We start from the raw sequence: 27,576 nt of genomic DNA on the forward strand, positions 1-27,576 counted from the left end.
TATCCAAGAACAAAACAAAACAAAAAAGTAGTTATCATTGTGGAGCTTATGCTCTAGTGAAAGACACAGAAAAAAAAAATGACATAATAAACAATTCTATCATGTATTAGTAGGTGGTAAGTCCCCCAGAATAAGAAAGTAAGATAAGGACCATTGGGAGTGCAGGGAATGTGATCAATTTGAAATGGGGAGTTCAGGATATGCCACACAGACAAGGTGACATATGATGAAGACTTGAACGCAGTGGCACAACGGAAATGAGCCATGAGGATACCTGGGGAGAAAGTGTTCCAGGCCGAGGGATGTTGTTGTTAGTTGACATTAAGTTGATCCCAACTCATGGCTACCAATGTGTGTCAGAGTAGAACTGCTCAATAGTGTTTTCAAGGCTGTGAGCTTCAGAAGCTATTGAGCAGGCCTGTCTTCTTAGGCAGGTCGGGTAGGTTTGAACCACCAACCTTTGACCAGTAGTCAAGCACTTAAACCATTTGTACTACCCAGGGACTCCCGGGCTGAGGAATTAGCCAGTGCAAATATCCTCAGGGAGAGTGAGTGAGGAAGAAAGTAATAATAACAAAGATAAAGGGGCCCAATTACATAGGGTCCTGTAGGAGGTTATAAGGATTTCAATTTTTAGTGACTGAAAAAGTGCCTGTTGAAGGGTTTCAATCAGAGGATGACATTAACTAACTTATGTTCTTCTTAAAGGACCACTTGGGTTACTCTGATATAAACAGATAGCAAAGAAGGAAGGGTGGAAACAGAGAAACTGCTGAGAGGTTTTTGCAGTAACACAGGCTAAACATAATATGAGCTTGACTAGAGTTGTAGCAGTTGAAGTGGTGAGAAGTCATTAGATTCTGTATTATTTTGCAAGCAAAGCCAACTAGATTGGATGGATGTGTAAGAGGAAGAGAGAGTCAAGGGTGACTCCAGGGTTTTTGGCTAAGGCAATTGAAAGGTTGGAGTGGCCATCAACTGAGATTAGGAAAGCTGCAAATGGGGCAGGTTTGCAATCAACAATTGGGACTTCTGCCTTGGGCGTGTGGAATTTGAGGTATCTGTTAGACACACAAACACATACACACACTATACGCATAGTGCCTATTTTATGGGTTTACAATATAACTTTCAAGAAAATAATATTAAATGTGAATATTCACATGGGCTCTATTCTCATAGGAAAGTTTCACTCATAGAACAAATAATGACTTAGCAGCAGCATTAATAAATTTGCAGAGAATTCATATTTCTTTACCTGCTCTACACACACACACACACACACACACATCTTTACAGTCCCCAAATCACCATGACCTGTAACTAATTTACATTATCTTGCACACAGTAAAAAAAAAAAAAAAAAAATGTTGTCGAGTCAGTTCAGACTCATAGTAACCCTATAGGGCAGAGAACTTCCTCAGAGGGTTTTCAAGGCTGTAATCTGCTCCAATCTTTATAGATGCAGACTACCATATCTCTCTCCTGTGGCATGGCTGGTATGTTCAAACCGCCAACCTTTTGGTTAGCTGCCAAGTACTTAACCACAGCACCATCAGGGCATCATCTTGCATATAGCAGTACTTCTTAAACGCACCTCAGATAAATAATCTTTGCCCACTGAAACCCTAAGATTCACTGGATTCACTGGGGGTGCTTAACCAGGCACCGGAATGTGTTTGTGGGGGCACTAATCGATGTACTTGATGCCTCTCATATTCCTGTTCAAGGAGAACAACTCCACTTATACTTGTTTTGTATATAATACTTCCATGTAATAATTTGTTAAAAAAAGGCTTCTGTTGCTTAAAAAATAACTTAGAAAACCACTGCTCTGGAGATTTCCTAATTAAACAAATATCTAGAATTATTGAAGCATAAAAGTTTCACATTTATCTAATAGAACTGTAGAAAGAAAAGAGGGACCAGCAAAAGACACTTTGGATTAACATTACTTATCTTACAAGAAACTAGGGCAAAATAAGTATGCTTTGTATAATTCACTGGAAAGTTTAACATTTGAAACAGTTAAGTATTAATGTTACAAAATGCTGAGTTATTTTCAGTAGTGTGCAAAGATTCACTGTGGTGCATGTTTACATCAAAGTGCATAAAACATTTCAGAACAAAAAGACACTTTAATAAGGTCTAGAGAAATGCCACATACAGAAAGAGAGAGTTTTACACTTTATGGCTTACTTTCACTGAGATCTTATTAGTTCTGGGAATTGAGTAGGATGGCTTTAATTATCACACACAGTCTATACACGAACCATGACAAAAAATGACTAACCTGGTATTCTGATATTTCCTCAATGCCTAGCTATATAATCTTTAAGAAATCGATTGACCATTTTTTAGCTTAGTTTCCTTTCTGTAAATTAGAAAGGTTAGATTTGATGATGTCGAAAGTTGTTTTACTTCTATATTTACTAGTTCCTTCGTTCATTTGTTCCATAGATTCATACTGAGCGCCTTCTATTCACCAGACCTATTCTAGGCATTAAGGATAACCCCAGTGAACAAAGCAGAAAAAGGCTTTGACTTCAGTCTAGCGACAAAGAGAAAGAATACACAAAATGAAGGATTAAGCCATGGGCATATCCTAAGGGAAAAGATTTCCAGGCAGGGGGACTCATTCTAATGGTTCCTTCAAAGTCTAGCCATGTTGGCCATCTTTTTGACTAGATTTTTTTTTCCCCCTGCATGATTGCTGGTCTCACAGTTTAAGTAATAAATTTAAGGTAATAACAAATATTAAAAGCAATTAGTAGCAGTCTGTTGATCCTTACCATTTCCTAGACTCTCTCATCAAAAACTGAAAATCTAGCATTTAGCTATAGAGGGAGTTGTGTGATTCTCTAAAAAGCACCAAACTAGTAACAGTAATTCCTACAAAATTTATATGAGGTATTACCCTCACATATAACCTCACAAAATATATATGAAGATAATCTTCTAAATTAACATTACTTACTTGGTGAATTACCACTTACATGGATTAACAAATGTTTATACTCCCTAGTTTTTCAAAATTAAGTCCATACAAATTGGAAATCTTGACTGAGTTTACTGAAATCAGAATAGAGTCTACCATATACTTAACATTATAAGAGGAAAAACTGCATAAAGTTGGGTGACTTATTTAGCATAAGGCTGGAATAACAACAGCTTCATGCACTAACTTTGATATGTCAAAACAATATTGCAGTAATTTCAATTACGACTAAGTTCTTAAAATTTAGCATCTTTTTTTTTTTTTTCAATTTTATTACCATAACATCAAACTAACTTGTATTTTGTAAAATAGTCTGGAATAATCAGAATAGTTAAGATCACTTCAAAATAGCTTCATTTTTTTATAACAAATCCACAATTTATTTATTTACTTTTCAATAAGTTTAAATCCTTGAGGGATACAGCATCACACAGATTCTGTGTCGAATGGCCTTAGCAGGAAGGTTGTTTTGGAATTTGGCATGAACCATGTCACTGTTTCCATGGGCACGAGTTATCTTTCCCCAGATTACTCTGGTTTTGTTAGGTTTGCTGCTAGGAGCCACTGTGTTGTTCTTTGTTTTGTACACATAAGCACATCTCTTGCCTAAATAGAATTCAGTTTCATCTTGAGCATAAACACCTCCAATTTTAAGAAGAGCTGTGTGTTCTCTCTGGTTCCAAAGACCCCATTTATAGCCAGCAAAAATGGCCATGGACCACAGTTTTCCAGACATATTTGCCAGTTTGCAAGTCCTGTTCCCAGCAGGCCTCTACAGGTTCCAAGATGGCGGAAAGAGGATAGCTTCATTTTTAAAGGTGCTCATTAGATAAATAGAAAGTAACTCTTTTGGTATAATTTGTCAGGAAAATTAGAATGGTAAAATTTAACTACTTCATTCTATGGATAATTTCAGATCATTTCTATTGAACTAAAAGTAGAACTCTTCCTCCATTTAAATAACCAAAAAGTTGATGGAAACAGAATATGGGAATCATTTGATACATATTTACCCAAAACTAGTAATACTGTTCATAGCTTGTTAGAATATTAAATCATTTATTCCTTCATTTATTTAATTTTACACATATTTATGTAGTACTTTCTAGGCAATAAACATGCCCTAAGCTTGGTGCTGTGGTTACACAGGTTTTTTTTTTTTTTTTTTTTTTTATATAACAAGCCATATAGAAATTTGCCTTTAAATTGATCAGGAAAATATTACTTTGGTTTAATGAATATTTTCTCTTTTCTGATTTAGTTATTCTAGCTTACAGTGCCAGAGAAAAGCAGTGCAACTCCTTGCTCCCATAATTGTGAGAACATAGTATTAATGGGGAAAACTCCTAATTTGAGCCAAGAATCTAAGCTAATATTTTATTTTCTCATTTTACCTGTAACATTTGTGATTGCACTACAATAAAAGAATTAAAGTCTTTTTTAATTTAACCAAACACACTTAAGAATTAGAGAAGTAAAACCCTCCAGAAAAATACAATATACATAATTTTTAAAAAGAATATGAGGAAACCCATTTGAACAAACAACCTCACTGTAGATTTCTGCTTAGCAACCTTACTGAAGAATGTTCCAGATAATATACATGGAAAAAATCCCAGAAAAAATAAAGAATTTTAGATCACACCAAAACAAACAAAAGTTTTAGAGTCTAGCTGAAAAACAGTTAAGCAACCAAGTTTAGATTTATGAATGCTTTTTCAGTAATTCAGACCAGTATTCTCTTCAGAGTGGAAAGATCAATCATTTTCTTCTTTTGAGCAATATATAAATTAATTGCTTCTTCCTATTTGAGAATCAAAATATACCCTCAGTTAAAAAATAACAGACACTACATATTCCAAATAAAATGCACTGAGTTCTGACTAGAACTTTTGTTCATGATGCATTTCATTTATTATGTGTCATATATAATACGGTTTCTGAGGTCTGTATTTTCAGGATGCCTGTGTGACTTATAGGAAAACTATTAAATGTCTTTTTCTATGTTAACTTGAATACCATTTTGATTTAAATATTATCACAAAGCAGAGTATACCAAGGCAAATTTGACTAAGAAAATGTACATCAATTTCATCAGAGTGAAAAGAAACTGTGGAAATTTTGGAGAGAGGTACAGATTCTTGCTTCTAGAGTAGCGACAGAGAGACAGTATAGTATGTTAGTGAAGGGCACAAGTTTGTGTTCTAAGCCAGGCTCTGCCACTTGCCAGGGAGAGTGATCTTAAGCAAATCACTTAATCTTGCCAAACTCAGTTCTTACATGTAAAATGGGAATACTAGCAGTATAAAACAAATAGGATTGCTGTGAGGATTAACGAGCACATGGGTAAAATGCTCAGTACAGTACTTGACACCGATTATCACTCAAGTGTTACGTGTTGTTAATGATGGTGAAGGAACTAGTGGCTTGAGCAGAGAGAACATAAAATGTATACACTTGTCAAACTCATTGAACTGTGCACTTTAGATCTAAGCATCTCACTGTATATAAGTTGTACCTCAATAACTAAATAAAGAATGCACACACAGGTGGAAGAACAAAAGCAGTGAGAGAGATGAGAGGGAGATGATTTTTTCTATTAAACAGGCTAATTAGAGTGATTTGTGTGAAAATGTTTGCTGTTAAATTGTTAGTCTAATTATACAAATACTAACAGTTGATGCAAATCCATTTCATATATTCATAAAAAATCAGTTTATTCATCTCTGTTTTGTCGTTATAAATTCTAAAGCAGACATAAAGGACAACCTCAGGAATATTCCACAATTAATTTGTGATTGTCATCCTTGTACCTTCATTGGCCATCTCCAACCATTTTGTAAGGTTCTACTGAAATGACACAGTAACAAAGATGACTAAGGACTAATAACTTTGAACAAGTCTAAGGTGGCTAATGAGAAGCCACTACACATTCAGGCACAGTGTTAAACACTTAGCATATTTTTTCCCCCAAAATAATATTCCCAGCAGTTCTACAGAAGTGTGTTCTGGAACCTAGCATGTGAATAAACTGTAGAACTATTAGGCTATATAAGGCATTCCAGGTCACAGAGTTAATGGTACCAGAGCATGAACCAGGACCAATGTCTGACATCACAGACTGTAATTTTAATAAGTATTTGCAAAAATGCATGCACATGTCAATTTTCTGCCTACAAATCAAACATACAATGCCATCTTTGGCCCATCTCCTTCATGCCCCAATGTAAGGTATCAATCAGTCTACCTCAGAATCCCTGACTTTATTGCTGGTCTTTTATATATTTATTTTAAAATAATAAAATAAAAAAGAAAGAAAGGAAAAACATTGTTTTCCATCATTATATTCTATATCAGAGATACAGAGTTCAGTTTTATAAGTTTTAAGCACAAGGTGTTGTTAGTAGTTGTCGCTGAGTTGATTCTGACTCATGGCCACCCCATATACAAGATAAAAGAAAAGTTTCCATATACAAGATACCAAAGGAAAATTAAGACAATTTGAATAAGTCAGGTAAAAGAGGACCTGAAAACCTTATTAAAAAAAAAAAACTTTGTAATTTAAAAATAATTTATAGAGACGAGAGTTTGCAAGAGAGTAGAGCTGATATAGATCTTTCACTCAGGGAAGCCTTATACTTAATCTACATATCCTATATCCTATAGTATCCACCAATCTAAGATACTTGGGGTTTTTGATAATTTAACAGCATGGGTAGAGTTATCACTTTACATAACAGATATTGGAGTGGTAAACACATGTTTCTGTGTAGCTCATATACAATTGGTAAAGACTGGGATAGCAAAGGATGCTTTGGTTTATGCCTGAAAATTCCCTCAGCTGGTTAACTTTCAACCACCAAGTTATACAGCAAAATACAACGTGTACTTACACAGTTGAAGAGAACAAGGCATAAAGTAACACTGTGCATGATAATAGATGATGCCCACTTACACCCATCCCTCCTTTGTTCAGTTTGACTAATTACTCTCTATTGGAAGTGATCATTATGCATGTTCCCTGATTTGATCAATTTTGCCCTTTCCTCCACCACTCAGAAGACTTGGCTCTTCCAACATCTCTTTCCAACAATCTATCTTCACCTTTTCTCTTTGTAAGGTAAATTCTTTTATTTAGTGTGATATTTATTTGTATTAACATGTCTTTCTAACACTAATAGCATTTTGTTTAGGATTATACTATTCTCACTTATCGACATGGTTAGGTTCCAAAGAACAGGTCATTATGCAAAATTGGTGTTACGTGAAAATGGAGGATGATCACCTCAGGTCACAAAATGGAGGATGACCGTATCATTACATAACTGCCAAATTACATCATAACATACCTGCCAAACCACTGAGAATCCTAGCCCGTCCAAGTTGACACATAATCTTAACCATCAGAGCCAGGGTTACTCTTGTCTTGCACCTCAGTGTTCATTACTGCCAGACAATGCCGTTAATGCACAAAATACTCGGATAGTAAATCTTTTACTGTTGTAAATGCAAAATATCAGACAACAAGATCGTCAGGAAATGAGGAGAAGGTGTATTTGTTAGTACTTTAGTTCCAGAGTTGTATAGGTTTGAATGGTCTGTCCCAACCCTATTTTTCTCACGGTCCTATTTTTTATGCACAATTTTCAGAACCTAGGTTTTTCAGGGACACACCTGTCCATGCTTTTATCTTTTTAACACTGAAGTAGAGCAGACTATCCTGTTCAATGGGCCTTTCAGGTCACTACAATGGAACTCTCCCCAAACAAACAAACAAACCTAAAGATCAGAGATCTGAAATAATGCCTCTGATTCTTGAAGTACTCAAGGTTCTAACAAAGATAATCTAACTAATCAAGCATGCCTTCATATATGCAAAGGGGTTGCCCATCTATATCACAAATGCCAAAGGGCAGCTTTGGGCCTTGAATGTCAGCAGAACATTTGTGAGTTTATCACTCTATCCCTTCATCCATCCAAACAGCCAACCAGCCAGCCATCTATATTTTAAACATCCTGAGCACAAAGTGCCAGGTACTAAGCTACAGCTTCCTTCCTCATTGAAAAGGAAGCCACTGAGGGCCAACACGGCACATGCTTTCTTCAGTAACTAACACAGAATCAGTCCCCACTTATTACCATGGATACCAGTCCAAAGGAAAGGGGTCAGAAGACTGACACAATTTCCTTTAACCTATGCTTATTCCTATTGACATTAAGAATGCAAAAGAGAGGAAATATTACTCAAATTCAAGGTATTGTAATCTTATAACTTAATGGTGATAAAAATTATATAGGACAATTTATTTTAACATGCAGAACTCTTTTAGAGCAATAACAGATACTCAACAGACCAATATTTTCATCTTGACAGCAAAGTGTTTACTGAGTTAAGCTCTTGTCTTTGTTTTAATGATTAGTTAAATGTTGTCCATTTGATGTCACATCAAATGTATCCAGTTAAGAAGTTTCTAGGCACTCTCCTACATTGCTGGTGGGAGTATAAATTGGTACATCCTTCCTGGAAAGCAATTTGGCAACATGTACGGGAAGCTTAAAATATTCACACCATTTGGTCTAGTAATTCCACTTCTAGGAATATTTTGTAAAGAGACCTGTAAAATGAAAAGATAGTTTTTTATACAAGGTATTTATCTCATTGCTATTTGTAATAGAAAAAATTAAGAAACAACATAAACGTCTAACAAGAGGGTAAGTTATATCATCGCTGTAGACTGAATTGGCACATGGCCATTAAAAATGTTTTTGAACATTTAATACAAGGAAAAATGCTTGTGGACTAGAATTAATTGTATTTATGTTATTATTGTAATTTACATGAAAATTTACAGGACGAACTAGTTTCTTATTCAAAAATTTATACACAAATAGTTTATTGCCATTGGTTGCAATCCCCACAATGTGTCAGCACTCTCTCCCTTCCTTTCCCTTTACATGCTGAATTCTCCTTGTCCATTCATCCAGGTTTCCTGTCCCTTCATGCCTTCTCGTCTTTGCTTTTGGGCATGTATTGCCCATTTGGACTTGTGTACTTGATTGAACTAAGTACATTCTTCACTGGTATTGGTAAAAAAAAAAAAAAAAAAAAACCCAGTGCTGTCGAGTTGATTCCAACTCACAGCGACCATATAGGACAGAGTAGAACTGCCCCACAGTTTCCAAGGAGCGCCTGGAGGATTCAAACTGCCGACCCTTTGGTTAGCAGCCGTAGCACTTAACCACTATGCTACCAGGGTTTCTGGTGTTGGTATAGGCCTGTCTAATCTTTGGCTGAAAGTCGGACTTTGAGAGTGGCTTCAGTTCTGAGCCAGCAGGGGGTCCAGGGACCATAGTCTCAGATGTTCCTCAGTCTTTGTCAGACAAGTAAGTCTGGTCTTTTGTGAACTTGAATTTTGTTCTACATTTTTTTCCTTCTCTGTTGGGGACCCTCTATTGTGATGGCTGTCAGAATGATCAGTGGTGGTAGCTAGGTATCATCTAGCTCTTCTGGGCTCAGACTGGTAGAAGCTGTGGCTCATATGGTTCATTAGAGCTTTGGACAAATATTTTCTTTATGTCTTTGATTTTCTTCATTCTCCTTTGCTCCTGTCAGGAAGGGACCAATAGTTGTGTCTTTGATGCCATTTGCATGCTTTTAAGGCCCCAGTCAATACTCATCAAAGTAGGATGTAGAGCATTTTCTTTATAAACTATATTATGCCAATTGACCCAGATGTCCCCCAAGAACATGGTCCCCAGCCCTCACTCCCAGTAACTCGGTCTCTCAAGGTGTTTAGATGTGTCTAGGAAGCTTCTATAACTTTTCCTGGGTCAAGGTGTGCTAATTTCCCCTCTATTGCATGTTGTCTTTCCCTTTGCTCCAACAATGGGCTCATGCATAACAATGATCATGAGGATGGTACAGGACCAGGCAATGCTTTGTTCCATTGTACACAGGGTCACTATGAGTCAGAACCGACGCGACGGCACCTAACAACAACTATCTAGTTACTGATTTCCCCTCCCCACCCCTCCTCTCTCTCTTAACCATCAAAGATTTTTTTGTGTGTCTGTGTAAACTTTTTCTTGAATTTTTATAGTAGTAGTCTCCTACAATATTTGTTCTTTTGTGATTGACTTATTTCACTAAGCATGATGCCTTCCAGATTCACTCATGTTTTGAGACACTTCGCGTATCCACCATTCTTCTTTATAAAAAAAATTTTTTTTTATAGCTGCACAGTATTCCATTGTGTGTATGTACCATAATTTGTTTATCCATTCATCTGTTGATGGGTACTTAGTTTGTTTCCATCTTTTTGTTATTGTAAATAATGCTGCAATGAACATGGGTGTGCATATATCTATTCATGTGTCAGCTCTTATTTCTCTAGGATATATTCCTAGGAGTGGGACTGCTGGATCGTATGGTATTTCTATTTCTAGCTTTTTAAGGAAGTACTATATCATTTTCCTTATTGGTTATACCATTTTACATTCCCACCAGCAGCACAGAAGAGTTCCAATCTCCTCCAACTTCTGTTATTTCGTTTTTTGTTTTGTTTTTGATTAGTGCTAGTCATTTGGGATGAGATGGTATCTCACTGTAGTTATCATTTTCCTTATTGGTTATACCATTTTACTTTCCCACCAGCAGCACAGAAGAGTTCCAATCTCCTCCAACTTCTGTTATTTCGTTTTTTGTTTTGTTTTCGATTACTACTAGTCATTTGGGATGAGATGGTATCTCACTGTAGTTTTGATTTGCATTTCTGTAATGGCTAATGGCTAATGCCATGGGAGCAGAAGTCAAGAAATCAAACAACGTATTGCATTGAGCAAGTCTGCTGTAAAACATCTCTTTAAAGTGTTAAAAAGCAAAGATGTCACTTTGAGGACTTAGGTGCACCTGACCCAAGCCATCATATTTTCAATTGCCTCATATGCATGGGAGAGCTGGAAAACAAATAAGGAAGACCGAAGAATTGATAACTTTGAATTATGGCGTTGGTAAAGAATACAGAATATACAATGGACTGCCAGAAGAATGAACAAACCTATCTTGGAAGGAGTACAGACAGAATGGTCCTTAGGAGTGAGGAAAATGAGACTTTGGCTCATGAACTTTGGACATGTTTTCAGGAGGGACCAGTCCCTGGAGAAGGACATGGCACTTAGTAAAATAGAAGGTCAGCAAAAAAGAGGAAGACGCAAAAGGAAATGGATTGACACAGTAGCTTTATGTAAGGGCAGAAAACATCTAAGGTCCAGATAACATTTACTATTAATCAAAAGGAAACCCTGGTGGCATAGTGGCACCAGGCACGTCTTGGAAACTCTATGTGGCAGTTCAACTCTGTCCTCTAGGGTCACTATGAGTCAGAATTGACTCGATGGCAGTGGTTTTTTTTAAATGAATCAAAACAGCCACAAGACACAGTCTTCTATTAAAAACTACAGACACACACACAGAGCATGTGATACCAATCAATTACCCATAATTATGCTTCATTACATTAAAACCAACTAATTCAAATATTTGCCCCAAATTTGTTTTCATAATAATCAATACAGTGATAAGCTCTAAAAAGCCTAAGTGCAAGGATATGTGATACCAAGAAAATAATATTTTAAAAAATAAAAAGCTGTCCTTTAACAAAGTTCAAGGTCATGGAAAAAAAAATCTATAAACCTTTTCTCTCTATATAAAAGTGAATGGGGTTAGGACTTAGAAAATAAAAGCCCTAGGCCACTTCCTGAACAGTTGTACCAATGTCACTCATTAACATTCCTATTTTTAAGAGAATGGTCTGAGGGTGATTTAACTTAGATGACTCAAAGTGCACAAAATACACTTGCTTCTCTAGAATAGCATTGTGCATAATACAGCCCAAACCCCATTTCAATGGAAATGTTTAAATGTATTGTATTTCAATACAATGGAATACACTGAAGTCATTAAAAAGTGGAGCGTGTGTATATGCGAGCGTGCAGAGAGAGAAGTATGCGTGTTTGTGTGTGTGTATATAAATATATGTATGCCAAAAAAAACCTGTTACCATCAAGTTGATTCCAACTTATAGCGACCCCATAGAACAGAGTAGAACTGCCCCATAGAGTTTCCAAAGAGCGACTGGTGGGTTCGAACTGTGGACCTTTTGGTTAGCAGCCGAGCTTTTAACCACTGCACCGACAGGGCTACTATATACGTACAAAACCAAACAAACCCATTGCCATGGAGTCAATTCCAACTCACAGTAATCCTACAGGACAGGGTAGAACAGTCCTATAGGGTTTCCAAGGCTGTAACATTTATGGAAGCAGGCTGCCACATCTTCCTCCTATGGAGCAGTTGGTGGGTTCAAACTGCTTACCTTTCAGTTAGCAGCCAAGTACTTAACCATTGTATCACCAGCGCTCCTTTGTGTATATACACATGCATAAATATATACTTTATATATACGTATATAAAGAGATTATCAAGATATTGTATGCAAAGTAAAAATCACAAATTTTTGTATGAAAAAAACAAAACAACACTGTTGCCATGGAGTCAATTCCGGCTCATAGAGACCTTATAGGATGGAGTAGAACTGCCCCATGTGAGTGGACTCCAACTGCCAACCTTTTGTTAGTAGCAGCCAAGCTCTTAACCACTGCATCACAAGGACTCCAATTGTTTAAAAAACAGAAAAAAGTTGTCATCAAGTCGATTTTCACTCCAAGAGACCCTAAAGGATGGAGTAGAACTGCCCCGTAGGGTTTCCAAGGAGTGGCTGGTGGATTCGAACTGCTGACCTCTTGTTATCAGTCAAGCTCTTAACTACTAAGCCACCAGGCCTCCTAATTGTTATATAGCACACATAAAATAAATTAATAAAGTAGTAATGATAGTATTAATAATATTTGCTGACCAATTTCTACCTAGGAGGCATTTGCCTACAAATTGGTATACATACTCATTTAGGTCTCACAACAACCCTATATTATTGGTTCTATTATTCTCCCTATAAACAGATGAGGAAAATGACATGCAGAGTAACTTATAAACATGCCTTAGTTCTCCCAGCTTGTATTTGTGCTTGCAGTTCTCCATGTGTTTCCTCCCCTCCTGCTGTACCCTAAGGTGGCTGATTTCTACAAATTACACCTAGTTTCCAGAATTCATGGATCTGGTTTGGGTTCAACTGAAGGGAACAACAATTAGAGGGTGGAGGATAGAGGGAAGAAGGTTGAGGTGGGGTGTTTATAACCACCCCTTGTTGCCCTACTCCCACGCACTCACTGCACGCAGTGATCCAACACTGGCTGTATTTCTGTAGCCATGTCTGCAGCTCTGTTCAGTAACCCCTTCCTACAATCACTGCTCTCTAATTGTGCCGTCCAGCCTAAAAAAAAACAAACCTTATTGTTTCCCTTAATACTTCCTTGATTACTTGAGCTATTTCCCGCCAGGACCCTGGCTCTTACAGCTCTAGCCACCATATAACACTGTCTCTTCACTCTTTTATAATCTAAAACTATGTGCCAAATTGTTGATAGGACTTCTATCTGGGAAGTAGAACTACAGGAGGGAATTTAAACTTCTACATTTTATATTTCTACAATATTTGAATTTTATTATTTTATATTTTCCTAATAAAACACAGTAAGTGTTATAGATTAAATATGCGTGGGATGAGCACAATGGGATTTGACGCCATTTATTACTTCTAACTACTTCTTTAAAGAAATCTGATATACCTATAAAATAACCCTTATAGAAAAGATATTCCACTTTGCATTTAAATTTTTTTCAAGATTTTCTTAGAAATTATGAATAATCATTCTTTAAAATAAAAGTTGAGACAATGTTGTATTTTGACTCTCTAGATTGCAGAAAAAAAGCTTCGATTAGAAAAATATTAAAGGGTTATTAAATTAGTATCTCTGCTATTGTTGATAATGCACCAGAGAGATAGTGGGCACTTGCTCTCCTGATGGGATAAGAGCCCAGAGAAAGAAACGTTTAACATCATACCTTTAACATTATACTCCGGAATTTAATGATGATGGAATGTTGCCGTTTCCTTTGGGACATTACTGATGTACAGTAGAGTAAATTTGTTTCAAATTTCATCAAATTTGCTTGATCAAACTATATAAGCAATATTTTATAGGGAACTGGAGTCTAAGTCAAGGAGGCCTGGTTGCACAATGGTTAAGCACTCAGCTGCTAACTGAAAGGTTAGGAGTTCGAACCCACCAGCCGCTCCTCTGGAGAAAGGTGTTGCAGTCTGCTTCTATAAAGATTATAGCCTTAGAAACCTTACAGAGCAGTTTTACTCTGTCCTATATTAGTCAGAATCGACTAGACAGCCAAGGGTTTAGTGGAAACTAAGTCACATCCCAACTGCATTAAGCTTTTATGTTCTGCTTAGCTATGATGGGAAGCCTTCTACTTCCCCTTTTCCATGCTGCAAATATAATGTTCCCACACTCCAACACTCACAGTGAGTTTGCCATATTATAATAGCACATAGCAAAAAATGGAATTCAACATTAACGATTCTGTCTCATAGCTACACGCTTTGAAATGTTTACTTTCTAAATACTCAAGGATAACTGTATTTTTTCTTGATAGGTAAAGGAAATTTCAATCTTCATTTTAAAATGACAATTAATAATGGATATGTATCCCTGAAGTCTATATAGCTCAAGTAATTTTATATTAGCACCTAGCAGCAAATTAATTAATTACATTCAAGGAAAACAATCATAATGTCAATCTTTCCCCTTCGAGTCTTTCAAATCTTTCATTGCTTCTCAATGTGAAATGTTAAATCCATCAATTGCAAATGTGATATTTCCTAAAAGCCAAATCTAGCTTACCAGAAAAATTGCAAACCCAGAATTCCCCTAGGCCTCCAGATGTTACTCAAATCCAACTCCCCTATCAAAGATTTACTAATGAATGACTGCCAGCAGCAAATATACTATGACCCCAAATCTTTTGGGCTCTATGACGTAAAAGCCTCCACAGCCCTGTATTTCCGGAGCAAACATGTGGGAAAAATTCAGGTCATTCATTATTGGAGCGTAAATGTTAACAATCAATGTCTCCAAGCCATAGGCATTATCCCGGCCTAAGACCCATCTGTCATCACTCTCTAAATCAGTGAACATTATTTTCAGACTTGTTTTTACTGGAATAAAGCTATTAAATCTGAAGGCAAGGCCAGAATATAAATTAACTATAAATTTTAATTAAATGATTTAACTTATGGTCACATATTGTCATCTATAAGACAGTTCAGTTAAACATTAATATATTCAGGCATAAATTATTCACCTGCCTCTACAGAGATGGGTAGTGAGCTACACTCTTTTGTATAAATATGTGGAATATATACTGAGTAATACTAATGGTTAGTTTGTCCAAGTTTCATGGCTGCAGTAGTTCACTTACACCCCAAAGAACATTGTTTTTTTTTAATCAAAATGGTAATAAGGCACAAGGGAGGCCATGATTTTTTATACCCACCTCAAGATTCGTTCATACTGTCAGGGGCCACCTGCCAAGCTTGCGAGCTATGTTACCCTGACTGCAGATAACAGCTAGGCTAAATCTTCACTAGGAATTTTCTGTATTCATCACTAGAAAAGACATAAATGAATGCATCTCTCCTCTTGCCCATGCACTCAAATGTAAATGAAATACCAAATCCTTAGTGAAGGAAAGAAATGATCAAAAGAAAATAACCATGAGTAAAAACCTAGACTTCAAAGTGAACAGAAGTGAGCTCCTTGAATAGCCATATTCAGGTTCCAAGTGTGTTAATGTTTGGCAGAGAACCTCTTTGATGAATCTCAAAGAATTTACTAGTTAAAAATATGTATGAAACTATAAAATATCACCTGCACCCTGGACACTTTGGACAAAATAATGTGACTCAGCACTGGGAGTGACATTTTGAATTCAGTGCTTAAAAAGCTAATTCTCTTAACCCTGCTCATTTATAAAAGAGATATTTGTTTCACAGGGATGAATTTTAAAAAAGGTAAGTGAAGGCCAGACGAATTTGGCAAAATTCTGTAACTAGCAGTTAAATAGAAGCTGTATAGGTAAATGTCAAGAATTCTTGTTCACCAACACTGAACAGGACACTTGCGTGCATTTCTGAGATGGTGTTTTTGGCATCATGAGCTGAGCTTGATAATCAGGATTAGTCTGATAGGGGTTGGGGTGGGGGAGGGCTGGAGGAATAGGAGTTTGGGGATAGGGGATAGAAAGAGCACTTGAAGGGGGAAGAAGGGTAACTGGGAGGGAAGGAAGGGAAAGGGTGATGAATTATCCCCTCCCAGAATAAACAGCACACAAGACAGGAGTGTTTTTGTTTTATTTTGGAGTGTTTGTTTATACATTTCATAATGCCCAACGGTGACTATGTGGATAGCAGTAATGTCAATGGGAAGGAATGCAAATGATTGTTTTATTTTCAATCATGATTAGGCAGAAAAATGTAAATGCATATTTCCAACTGGTTAAAAATAAAATAAATACTAACACAAAACTACCGCATGGAAAATTTGTGAAAGCCTGAACAAAACAAAACAAATTAGAGGCTGCTTTAATCAGAAAACTGGCAGTAATAGAAATGCATGTGGTGTCCACTGGAATGCAATCGATTATGGCCCTGTTCGTATTGACCAGACTTATCTATTTGTAAATTAGATACTATGACATTCAGCATTCCTTACCTGATAGCAAATGTGTAATACTTTGACTTCCCCTTTGAATCAGTTATAACATCTTATCAGCTCCCTCATTAACTAATCAGTTAAATAAAATCACTGTCATGTTTTCACTATATATTTGTATGAGTCTTGATTTACTTTTCTAAAAATTATACACATACGCACACCTACCTTCACTCACAGATAAACACATACATTAACAAAATTTATGATTAACTATATTGTAATGCGGAGCACTGGCAGTGTAGTGGTTAAGGGCTTGGCTGCTAATCAAAAGTTCAGCAGTTCTGCTCCTTGGAAACTCAATCGGGCAGTTCTACTCTATCCTAAAGGGTCACTATGAGTTGGAATCGACTTGACAACAATGGGTTTTATATTGTGGTTGGACCGAAAGTACTTTTTCCTATATATTTTCCATATTTTGTTTAATAAGCATGCATTACTTCCATAGTTAGGGGAAAAATTTAAAAAAAAACAAAACTCAGAAACCTAAAGTAATCCTTTGAGGGTCTCTACACTTACATCTAGATTGCAAACAAATACATATCTTTAATATCTGTGATCAGGTGAACCACTTAAAAGCACCCAATTTCTGAAACACCATACCTATCATGTTTTCATTTTTAAAAACATGAGAAATGCATACACTAGGAACTTGGAATTGTTAATTCCAATGAATCTATCATTGTTTCAACATAAATATCAAGCCTATGCATTCTTAAAGACCTTTTAGAAATAGGTTAAAATAAATTAAGAATTTTATTTGAAAATAGTGGATTTTATTTGAAAATAGTGAAATACCAATTAAACCTGAAACAGTGGTGTCCAAGTAATACTGAAGTGAAACACTTAATCTAGTCAGGCCACAGTCTCCTCAGTTGTTAAAGAACTCACCTAAGTTTCTTAGAGTATTTTTTTCTAGGCCAGAAAATTTTAAATAAATAAATAAATCTTTGCACTCCATAGTCTGCCAGACTGAAAAGGAGAACAAATGCAAAGAAATTAGCATAGTAATAAATAAAACCCCCAAAAACCAACCCACTGCCATCGAGTCAATTCTGACTCATAGCGACCCTATAGAACAGAGTAGAACTGCCCCATAGAGTTTCAAAGGAGCGCCTGGCAGATTTGAACTGCTGATCTCTTGGTTAGCAGCTGTAGCACTTAACCACTATGCCACCAGGGTTTCCTGTAATAAATAGCAATTTAAAATAGTGATACGTACAGAAAGGAAGTATATGTTATAGGTTATAAAGAAAGCGAAAGGCAACGATTCTATGTAAAAAATAGTCAGACATACTTATAACTTACTCCAAAAAACTCGAAAAACAAACCCATTGCCATTGAGTTGATTCCAACTCCTAGTGACCCTATAGAACAGCATAGAACTGTCCCATACTGTTTCCAAGGAGCAGCTGGTGGATTTGAACTGCTGACATTTTGGTTAGCAGCCGAATGCTTAATCACTGTGCCACCAGGGCTCCATACTGCACCACCAGGGCTCTTATGACTTACTAGTGTTCATATCTTTATCAACACATAGATGACAGAAAATGGACTTCATTATGTATTATTATGAAATCTCTCTCCATTTTCCTACTAAATAAATTCATATAATTTATGAATAGACTTTTCTTTCTTTTTATTCTTATCACTCAGAATAAAAATAAAAGGTACCCTGAAAATCAACTACAATGGGATAAAAGTGTTTTAGAATTACCATTTCATTGTGAAATTTCATATGCTACTTATGATTTCAATATAAAATGGTAAATCTTTAATATTCCTGAAGTACATTAATGACTGACCAAAATATATTCTCAAGGCTCATTTCTTTCTTCTTCAACTCACCCTCAATCAACACACACACACACACACACACACACACACCCCAGGAAAAAAGAGCAAAAATAAAGAAATAAATCTTCGAAGGTGGTACAGTGATTTTTTTAAACACGAATCACAACTGACTGTTCTGGTCAGCAGTATGTCAATTACTATTATTAATGATACTTCCATAACTTCCGTTGTTTCACATTTTACTGTCACACTTTTAAAATACAAGATTATTTAAAAATTCATGTTTTATCTTAACATATAAATAAAATAGGCCAATGGAATAAAGAACAAAAGGCAGAAGGCCAAAGTTTAAACAAAATTCAAGTCAAAAGTCTTCTGAATGCTAATTACTTAACAGAGGAGCTTACAGCCACTAACTGATACCAACGTCAATGTGAAAAAGAATAAGCATGTTGACTTAGAGAGAAAACCTTTCTTGCAGATACCAGAGGCAAACTAAAAGCTGCGTTTCCTCTTACACAAAAAGTTCAGAAACTGAAAGAAAAAAAAGATTCATTAGCTTTGAGAGCTATACTTATCTCGGTTTATTACGTCTGAATTATAGTTTTAATAAGCAACAATTAAAATCAAAGGTTAAAGAAAAATCTTACATAAAAATTAGAATAGACTACTAAATATATATACCATGTCCTTACCTTTAAGTATAAAAAACTTGTAAGAAATGGAAAGCCACAATGTAATCTTAGGAACTACTTCATTGTTAGTTTTGATCCTAAGTAATAATCAGGTAAGTATAGGAAGGACTAGGATTTGAGAGGAAGGAGATATAAATTTACATTGATTTTAGAATTCTATCTCCATTATCTACTGTATAAGGAATCGAAGAAATACCTAGGTGACAGTGGCAAAACTATAGTACATGTATGGAGATCTTAGAAAACACTCCACAGAGAAGATATAACTTAAAAAAGACAAACAACCCTCACCCCTCCCAACAACAACAACAACAAAAAAAAAACCTCATAGCTAAACTCACTCATCTATACCAACAAATTTGGAAGACAGTTACCCGGCCAAACAACTGGAAGATACCCATATTTGTGCCCATTACGAAGAAAGGTGATTCAACAGAATGTGGAAATTATCAAACAATGTCATTAATATCATATACAAGTAAAATTTTGCTAAAGAATATCCAAAAATCCTTGCAGCAGTACATCAACAGGGAACTGCCAGAAATTCAAGCTGAATTCAAAAGAGGGCATGGAATAAGGGTTATCATAGCAGATCTCAGATGGATCTTGGCTGAAAGTAGAGAATACAAGAAAATGTTTACGTGTGTTTTATTGACTGACTATGAAAAGGCATTCGACTGTGTGGATCACAACAAATTATGGATAACATTGAGAAGAATGGGAATTCTAGAACACTTAATTGTACTTGTAAGGAACCTCTACATAGGCCAAGAGGCAGTCATTTGAACAAAACACAGGGATGCTACCTAGTTTAAAATCAGGAATGGTGTGCATCAGGGTCGTATCCTTTCATCATACTTATTCAATCTGTATGCTGAGCAAATAATCTGAGAAGCTGAACTATGTGAAGAGGAACGTGGCATCAGCATTGGTGGAAAACTTATTAACAATCTGAGATCTGCAGGTGATACAACCTTGCTTGTTGAAAGTGAAGAGGACTTTATGAAGCACTTACTGATGAAGATCAAAGACTATAGCCTTCAGTATGGATTGCACCTCAACATAAAGAAAACAAAAATCCTCACAACTGGACCAATAGGCAACTACATGATAATGAAGAAAATATTGAAGTTGTCAAGGATTTCATTTTACTTTGATACACAATCAATGCCCATGGAAACAGCAGTCAAGAAATCAAAAGGTGTATTGCATTGGATAAATTTGCTCCAAAAAACCTCTTTAAAATGTTAAAAAGCAAAGGTGTCATTTTCAGGATTAAGGTGCGACTGACCCGAGCCATGGTATTTTCAATTGCCTCATATGCATTCCAAAGCTGGACAATGAATAAGGAAGACAAAGAAGAATTGATGCCTTTGAATTATGGTGCTAGCAAAGAATATTGAATATATCACAAACTGCCAGCAGAATGAACAAATCTGTCTTGGAAGAAGTACAGCCAGAGTACTCCTTGGATGCGAGAATAGCAAGCCTTCGTCTCACGTACTTTGGACATGTTATTAGGCGGGATCAGTCCCTGGAGAAGGACATCATGCTTAGTAAAATAGACGATCGGTGAAAAAGAGGAAACCCCTCAATAAGATGGACTGGCACAGTAGCTGCAACAATGTGCTCGAAAATAGCAATGATTGTGAAAATGAAGCACTCATTGTTTCATTCTTTTGTACGTAGGGTCACTATGAGTCAGAACTGACTCGACAGCACCTAACAACAACAACAAATACCTATGAGTCAAGTGGGTATGGGAAGTGCGAAGGAACAATTAAGCTAGGAGGTTTCATTTGGCCTACTCACACATTTAGAGTATGTTACCAGCAGGGACCAGTCCCCGTAGAAGTACATCATGCTTCGTAAAGAGTCAGTGAAAGAGAGGAAGACCCTCAATGAGATGGATTGACACAGTGGCTGCAATGATGGGCTCAGGCATAGCAACAACTGTGAGTATGACAGAGGACTGGACAGTGTTTTGTTCTGTTGTACCAAAGGTCACTATGAGTTGAAACTGACTCCATGGCACCTAACAACAACAGACAAATCTTGCAAAAAGAAAGAGTAAGGGTATTACTCAGTTTTTATATCAAGTTTTAAATTCCCGTACATCCACATTCACAGTTTTATCTGGAGGATGAAAGGCTATGAGAAGTAAAAGATAAGGTTTTAAGAAGTAAGAGATGTTAAAGCTGAGAAAATTATTAGATACTATGACATTATATGAGTCGGAATCGACTCGATGGCACTGGGTGGGCTGGGTATGACATTAATATGGTTTTCTTCCCTCAAAAATTTTTTTCTGGGTTTCAAAAAGATTGAAGTTAACGCATGTAAAAAATGACTTCTCCATAGCAGTTAATTAAAAGAGTAGATTTTTAAGTAATAAAAGAAAATGGGGAGAGGACAACATGTGATTTATAATTCAATCAAATACATTAAGATACTGGTCTCTTTATATATTAAAAAGTCAAAGTTCTAATCCAAACAACAAAGACCTGATGCTGGGTTATCCTCAAGGCAAAGAACATTCAAAATTAATGGACAAAAATCTTTTTTCTCATAATTTTTAGGTCATTTCACAGAATTTTTTTTTTTTTTTTTTTTAGTTCACAATAGTTTAGAAGGTTTGAGATTAGACTCCGATTTATGGGCATCAAATCCCTTTATTACTATAATCTGGGAAATGAATGTCTGGGAAACTAGTACTCTAAAGAGGGGAAATATTATTTTTGTGTCTTAAACAATCAGGCAGAAACTTTTATTTGCCTAATTCCTACTTCATAGCATACTTTCTAGGAAAAAGAAATCAAGCCTTTCCCTTCCACAGACACACGAAACATGGCTTTTGAAAAACTGGAAGCAACAGATTAAAATTAAGCAATTGTTGCCAATTAAATCTGTAGTACAGCTGCACCCATTTAAAAAGAGCAGCTGTTGAAGAAATAAAAGTACATTCTCCGCATCAAACTACAAAACATTAAAAAAGGCATAGTGACATTTGATTAAAGGGATATTTATTTGAGACAGCTCCATATGGCCTTTACACAGATTCTTTTACATAAACACCAGCTACTCTTTTTACACGAGAAGTTGAGGCATGCTTATCTCTACAACAGCCAGACATATTTAGCTCCAATTTTATCTTTCAAGAAATAATTTTTATTTTATTTTGGTGTGTCTTATATTCAGTGAAGCTTATGTATAATGGCTTCAACATTTGCATTTTTTAACTTTTGTACGTCAGAACATGGTCCTGTTCATCAAAAACACAGTTCTCTCATTCTCAACTTGTACATTATTTTTTCTTGCCCACATGCTCCCAGATAATGCACTGCCTGCTCATTTAAGAAAGAAAGAAAGAAAACTACACACCTATAGGAATAGAATTTCTCTATGCCACAGCTTTTTGTTGGCTATATTGGAACAAAAATATTTGTTTCAGTGTGGGTTAAAGGCATATTTCTACCTTGGGTTTCTTTAGAGTGCAGAGAAAAGCATACGTGTGCAATGAATAATTTTAGACACTACAAAATATTTTTCATTTTTCAGTTAAGTAGCCAATTATGTAATCGTAAAAGTCAGAGAGACAATGAGAAATAATCTAGTGCTTTCCATACTTGCCACACAAAAACATATTTTGGGAGCTTGTTAAAAATATATGTTTACCAGACCACTTTCCAGGAGATGTGGAATCAATTGTTCAAACCAGGAGTCTGGGTACCATTTAGGGAATTTGAGACGAGCTACTATGTGCAATAAATAGTATTCATTTTAATGTTCTTTAAAAATAAAGATTATAATGTTTCTTTTACGTATGTACCTTTTTATGGCTGTTGAATTGTTTCACACGCAGCTAGAAAAGACGAGGAGGTCCTGGAGTACCCCAAATGTGGTTATGGCTAAATTTAACATGGCAGGAGTCTTCCGATCCAGTACTGATAGTTGGCTAACAAAGCATCAATTAATGAAACTGAGTCACATAGAGCAGACAACTATTAAACAAATTAAATGTACACACAATAAACATTCAATTTTAACTTGAAACAGTTACTATTCATACATTCATTCACTAATCTGTTGATGCAGGGCTAAGACCCTTCAAAGCACAGGTCTCCTAGCCTGGTGCTCCACGTCACCACTTTTTGCATAGAAACTATGCCAGTGCTCCATCATCTCCAATTTCAATCTGTTTCTTTCAAAGGGAGGTAGCTCGAACATCTGTAATGCTGCGGAGTTCTTTGACTGTTACAGTGTTCTAAGTATTTTACCATTATATCACCTACATCCAACTTCAGTTTTATATTCACCTTGGCTTCATCAAGCTTTTCAAAACATTCAACTAAGTCTTCACAGAAAGAGCAACGATATTTTCCTGCTCCTATTTTAACAGTTTATGCATTTTTGAATTAAGTTCTGTAATTATAGTAGTATTAGTGGCATAAACGGGGTTGGGAACAAACATACTGGTGAACAGCAGCTGGTGTTTTTAACAGTGTGAATAGAGGGCACCGGTTTATCAGGTAAGCTGGTTAAGGTGTAGCGAAAAGAACTTACGGTTTCATTTCATAACTTGAATGGGGTTCTGCTTTAACTGCCAATGCTGGTTTTGTTTCTTTGTTGGTTTGGGAGCTTTTTACCCCTAAAACTTATCTCTCTGAGACGATGATGGAGAGAGTTCTTCATAAATATCCCACCCTTCATTGCTCTCCTACAGTTTTTTAAGCTGAAGGGGAGAGCTTCTGGAGATATCATTGCTAAAAGAAATGGGAAGTAACATAATCCAAAGTAGACATCAGAGAAAGGAAACTTCTTTCCAGGGGATGGAAATGGCCAAGAGACAAAGTTAACGAAGTTTAGTCCTGATAGAATTGCACATAACCAAGACATTTATTTAATAATTAAGATCCTCAATGCCTTAATTGTGCAAATACTATATCTTATTTCTTTTAGAAATAACACTTTTAGAAGACACGAATGAACATGCTAAATTATACAATGCCTGGTACGAACAGCAAATCATCCATAACCAAAATATTTTTTTTTTAAATCCTGAATGCTACTCTAAATGAATGATAAAGGCATTAAGGAAATAATTGAAGAGCCCTTGAATACAAATGACCTCTGTTATATGGTTAAAAAATATTATATAAGAAAGGTGTTCTACTACTTTGACTTGAAGTGTCACCCTGTAGTTTTTTACAATTAACTGTATCATTTTATAGCAGTGACACCAGTTGCCTGATCCCTCTTATTTCTTGGCCACTGATGCATCTCCAAGAAGACCCAAGCTCTGCGTGTTCTTTTAAAAGGTAGTAAGGGATTTGGCCTCACAACTGTTAGATGAGGCCATAGGCAACAGCAAGAGCCTCATGGGCAGATGAACTCATTTGCATTGCCCTCCCAATAGCCAAGAGAAAAACAGTCTAAGATATTTTTGTCAACTGTGATGAAAAGGACTCAGGAAATGATGCTTACATCTTAACCAACTAAGCTTTTTAATTATTTAGCAACTTCAGGTTTAGATGATCAACTATTTTTCAGCTTGGTGTCTTGTATACCTATCAACTGCTTTGTGCCTCCAGCCAATTTAAAAGCAACCGTGTTCAACTATCAATATGCAAAAAGATTTCAAGCACTGGTGAAAATCTTCTAAGCAATTCCTGCTGCAGAAGTCTTTGGTCCAAGCGTCCTCAGTGTAATCTGAATTATTTTCCAACCACAATTTTTGTTAGGCTGGCCTCCAAACAGTATTTTATAAATGTGCTCACATTTGATCATAAGTTCAAAGAATCAAGAGTTAGACAATATGATTAGCAATCAAAGTATTCTTCTGCAGTGAGCTCCTTTCCCTTAATTTCCTTTTAACTCTTAACATTTGTTACATACAGAGTAAATCAGGAGTAATTCTTCAGTTCTTGCCCTCAAAAACAGAGATGTGAGATGTGCAGCAGAACAAAATGAAAAGAACTTAGGTATAAAGATACATGAGTTTGGGCACGGATGAAAGAGGAGTAACAACAAAAGGTCCCCTGGGCTTGCCCATACAATTACAGTACAACCATTAAAGAGAACAGCTCATCAGTGCACATGTCATTGGACGCTTAGTTCTGATGATACCTGTTACGGCATACTGTATTTAACACAGCTTACATAAAGGGGGGAAAAAAAGGTTTATTCAGTGTTTTTCTATTTCTCTTAAAATGTATTTTTTTGTTGTTGTTGTCTAATGCCTACTGCCACTTTTAACTTTTTTTTAACAGAAATAGTCACAAGAAAACCAAGTTCAGAATGTAGATGAGTAACCCACAAAATTTTCAGTGTATATCTTTTCAAATTATACTCTCAAAGTAAAAAAATACTGTTTTTAAATTTTTTTATTTTGGTGAAACTATTCACAAATCTATACCATTTTAACAATCTTCACATGAAAAACTCAGCAACACTGATGGCATTCCCCAAGCTGTGCCATCATTCTCACTATTCCTTTCCAGATCATTCCACCACCACTGTCTTAAACTCACTGCCCCCTAAACTTCCCATCCAGTCCCCACAGCTGCCACTCTCAGCCCGATAGCACAAAGATAATTCTTTAAAAGAGCACAATGCTCAAGGTAGACATACCTTACCAATTAAGATAAACTATTCTTTGATTCAGAGAGGACCTCAGGGGACAGTCTTGGTTCAAGGATGAAAGCTAAACACTTTCGGGGGTTCAGCCAGGTCCATTTAGAATTTGAAATTCTATTTAACAATCCCCCCTCCCCCTTTTGATTACGATTCCTTTATAGAATCTTTGATCAAAATATTCAGTAATGGTAGCTGTGCACCATTCAGTCCCCTTGGTTTCATGGCAAAGGAGGCAGGCGCTCATGGAGGTAACCAGGCACACATTCAATTTCCTCCTCTGACTCCTGACCCTCCTGCCTTCTTTGCTGCTCCAAAAACCAACCCACTTCTATCGAATCAATTCCAACTGATAGCAACCCTGTAGTAACCCTATAGGACAGAACAGAACTGCCCCATAGAGTTTCCAAGGCTGTAAATCTTTACAGAAGCGGACTGTCACGTCTTTCTCCCATGGAGCAGCCGTTGGGTTTGAACCACTGACCTTTTGGTTTGCAGCTGAGTGCTTTAACAACCGTACCACCAGGGCTCCACTCTGCTGCTCCAGGTGGATGGTAACAAATTGTTGTAACTTGGATTGCTGCTTGCTAGATTTTAAAACCCCAGGCCCTACACAACAAACCATGTACTAGAGCAGAAGCCCTGAGAAACAATATTAGAGTATTGGCTATCTTTTCAGAAAATGACTCAAATCTTTTTAAGAGGAAAGAATATATCAAAATAACAGATACCATAACTCAACTGTTTCTCCTGAGAAATATTACAGCACCACCTGCAAAATCATAACACAATCCAAGGTAATTGACATTTTTTCCAACAAACAGTATAGAAACCGGGCCATGAGAAACTGTGAGTTTTGATATATGTTGGAAATGCTACAAAGTATACATTTTCAAATTAGTGTTAAGTTCTTTCAACTCTTTTATCAAGATGGCGAGAAAAGGCAAGAGAAAATTCAGAAAGCTGGTAGACTTTTCAAGTATCCGAAAATCTTGGCAAAAACGTACACATCAAAATTTTGACCTGGAGATGATTTGGGATTCAGAGCAAAAGAGGGACTTTTTACATTAATATTAATACTATTGAAATTCATCTCACCGAAGGTTGTATGTGTCGTGGTTAAAGTTATGGGCTTCGTATCTAGTACATGTTAACTATATAGTAACCTAAGTGTTTCCAGAAGCTTGATCTGATGAGTGTATAAATGCAAATTGCTGCCTGTTTATATCCAATTACAACTATTTTTTTTTTTATCAGTATATTTATTTTCTCAGTATTCTCTTTCCAATCGTTGCTCTTTCCAGTTTCACATGCTGGAGTCCAAATATGGTCCCCTGTTTATTCAACATGGACCGAGCTGTCAATAGAAATAAACCATCCTTACCCCTAACAGCACGTTAAAGCAAAAACACAGATGAAGAACAGCTCCTAAAGTTAATTTGCTCTCTCTCAGTCATTATTACAAGCACTGCTATTGTTGACAGACTATTTTGGAAAAACATGAGTCATCAGCAGAACCTTAAAGCCTTACACATTTTATTTATTGTTAATTAATTATTTGAGAAATGAGTACTTCCGAGATTCCAAGAAGTCAAAGTTGTGGCTTCTGGCAGAAGATTAATTTTGGAGAGAACCGCTTAGTCTGGTGACAAGGAGAAAGGAAGCTGAAACAGATGACTCATGAAAAACTTTTCAGGCACCATTTTTGGTTGT

The 27,576-nt window shown here is 36.3% G+C and overlaps 2 protein-coding genes across 2 annotated transcripts in view; both read right to left on the reverse strand.

Annotated features, from left to right (window-relative positions):
* PDE3A (phosphodiesterase 3A) overlaps positions 1 to 27,576 on the reverse strand; it is a 357,534-nt gene that overhangs the window by 198,348 nt on the left and 131,610 nt on the right. The window lies entirely within an intron of this gene.
* LOC100656557 (large ribosomal subunit protein eL33) lies at positions 3,095 to 3,783 on the reverse strand. Its single transcript, XM_003405679.4, has one exon. It carries the CDS (start codon positions 3,732 to 3,734, stop codon positions 3,402 to 3,404), a length of 333 nt encoding a protein of 110 aa, XP_003405727.1. The 5' UTR covers positions 3,735 to 3,783; the 3' UTR covers positions 3,095 to 3,401.

The sequence above is a fragment of the Loxodonta africana genome, chromosome 4, assembly GCF_030014295.1.
Source record: "Loxodonta africana isolate mLoxAfr1 chromosome 4, mLoxAfr1.hap2, whole genome shotgun sequence".
NCBI lineage: Eukaryota > Metazoa > Chordata > Mammalia > Proboscidea > Elephantidae > Loxodonta > Loxodonta africana.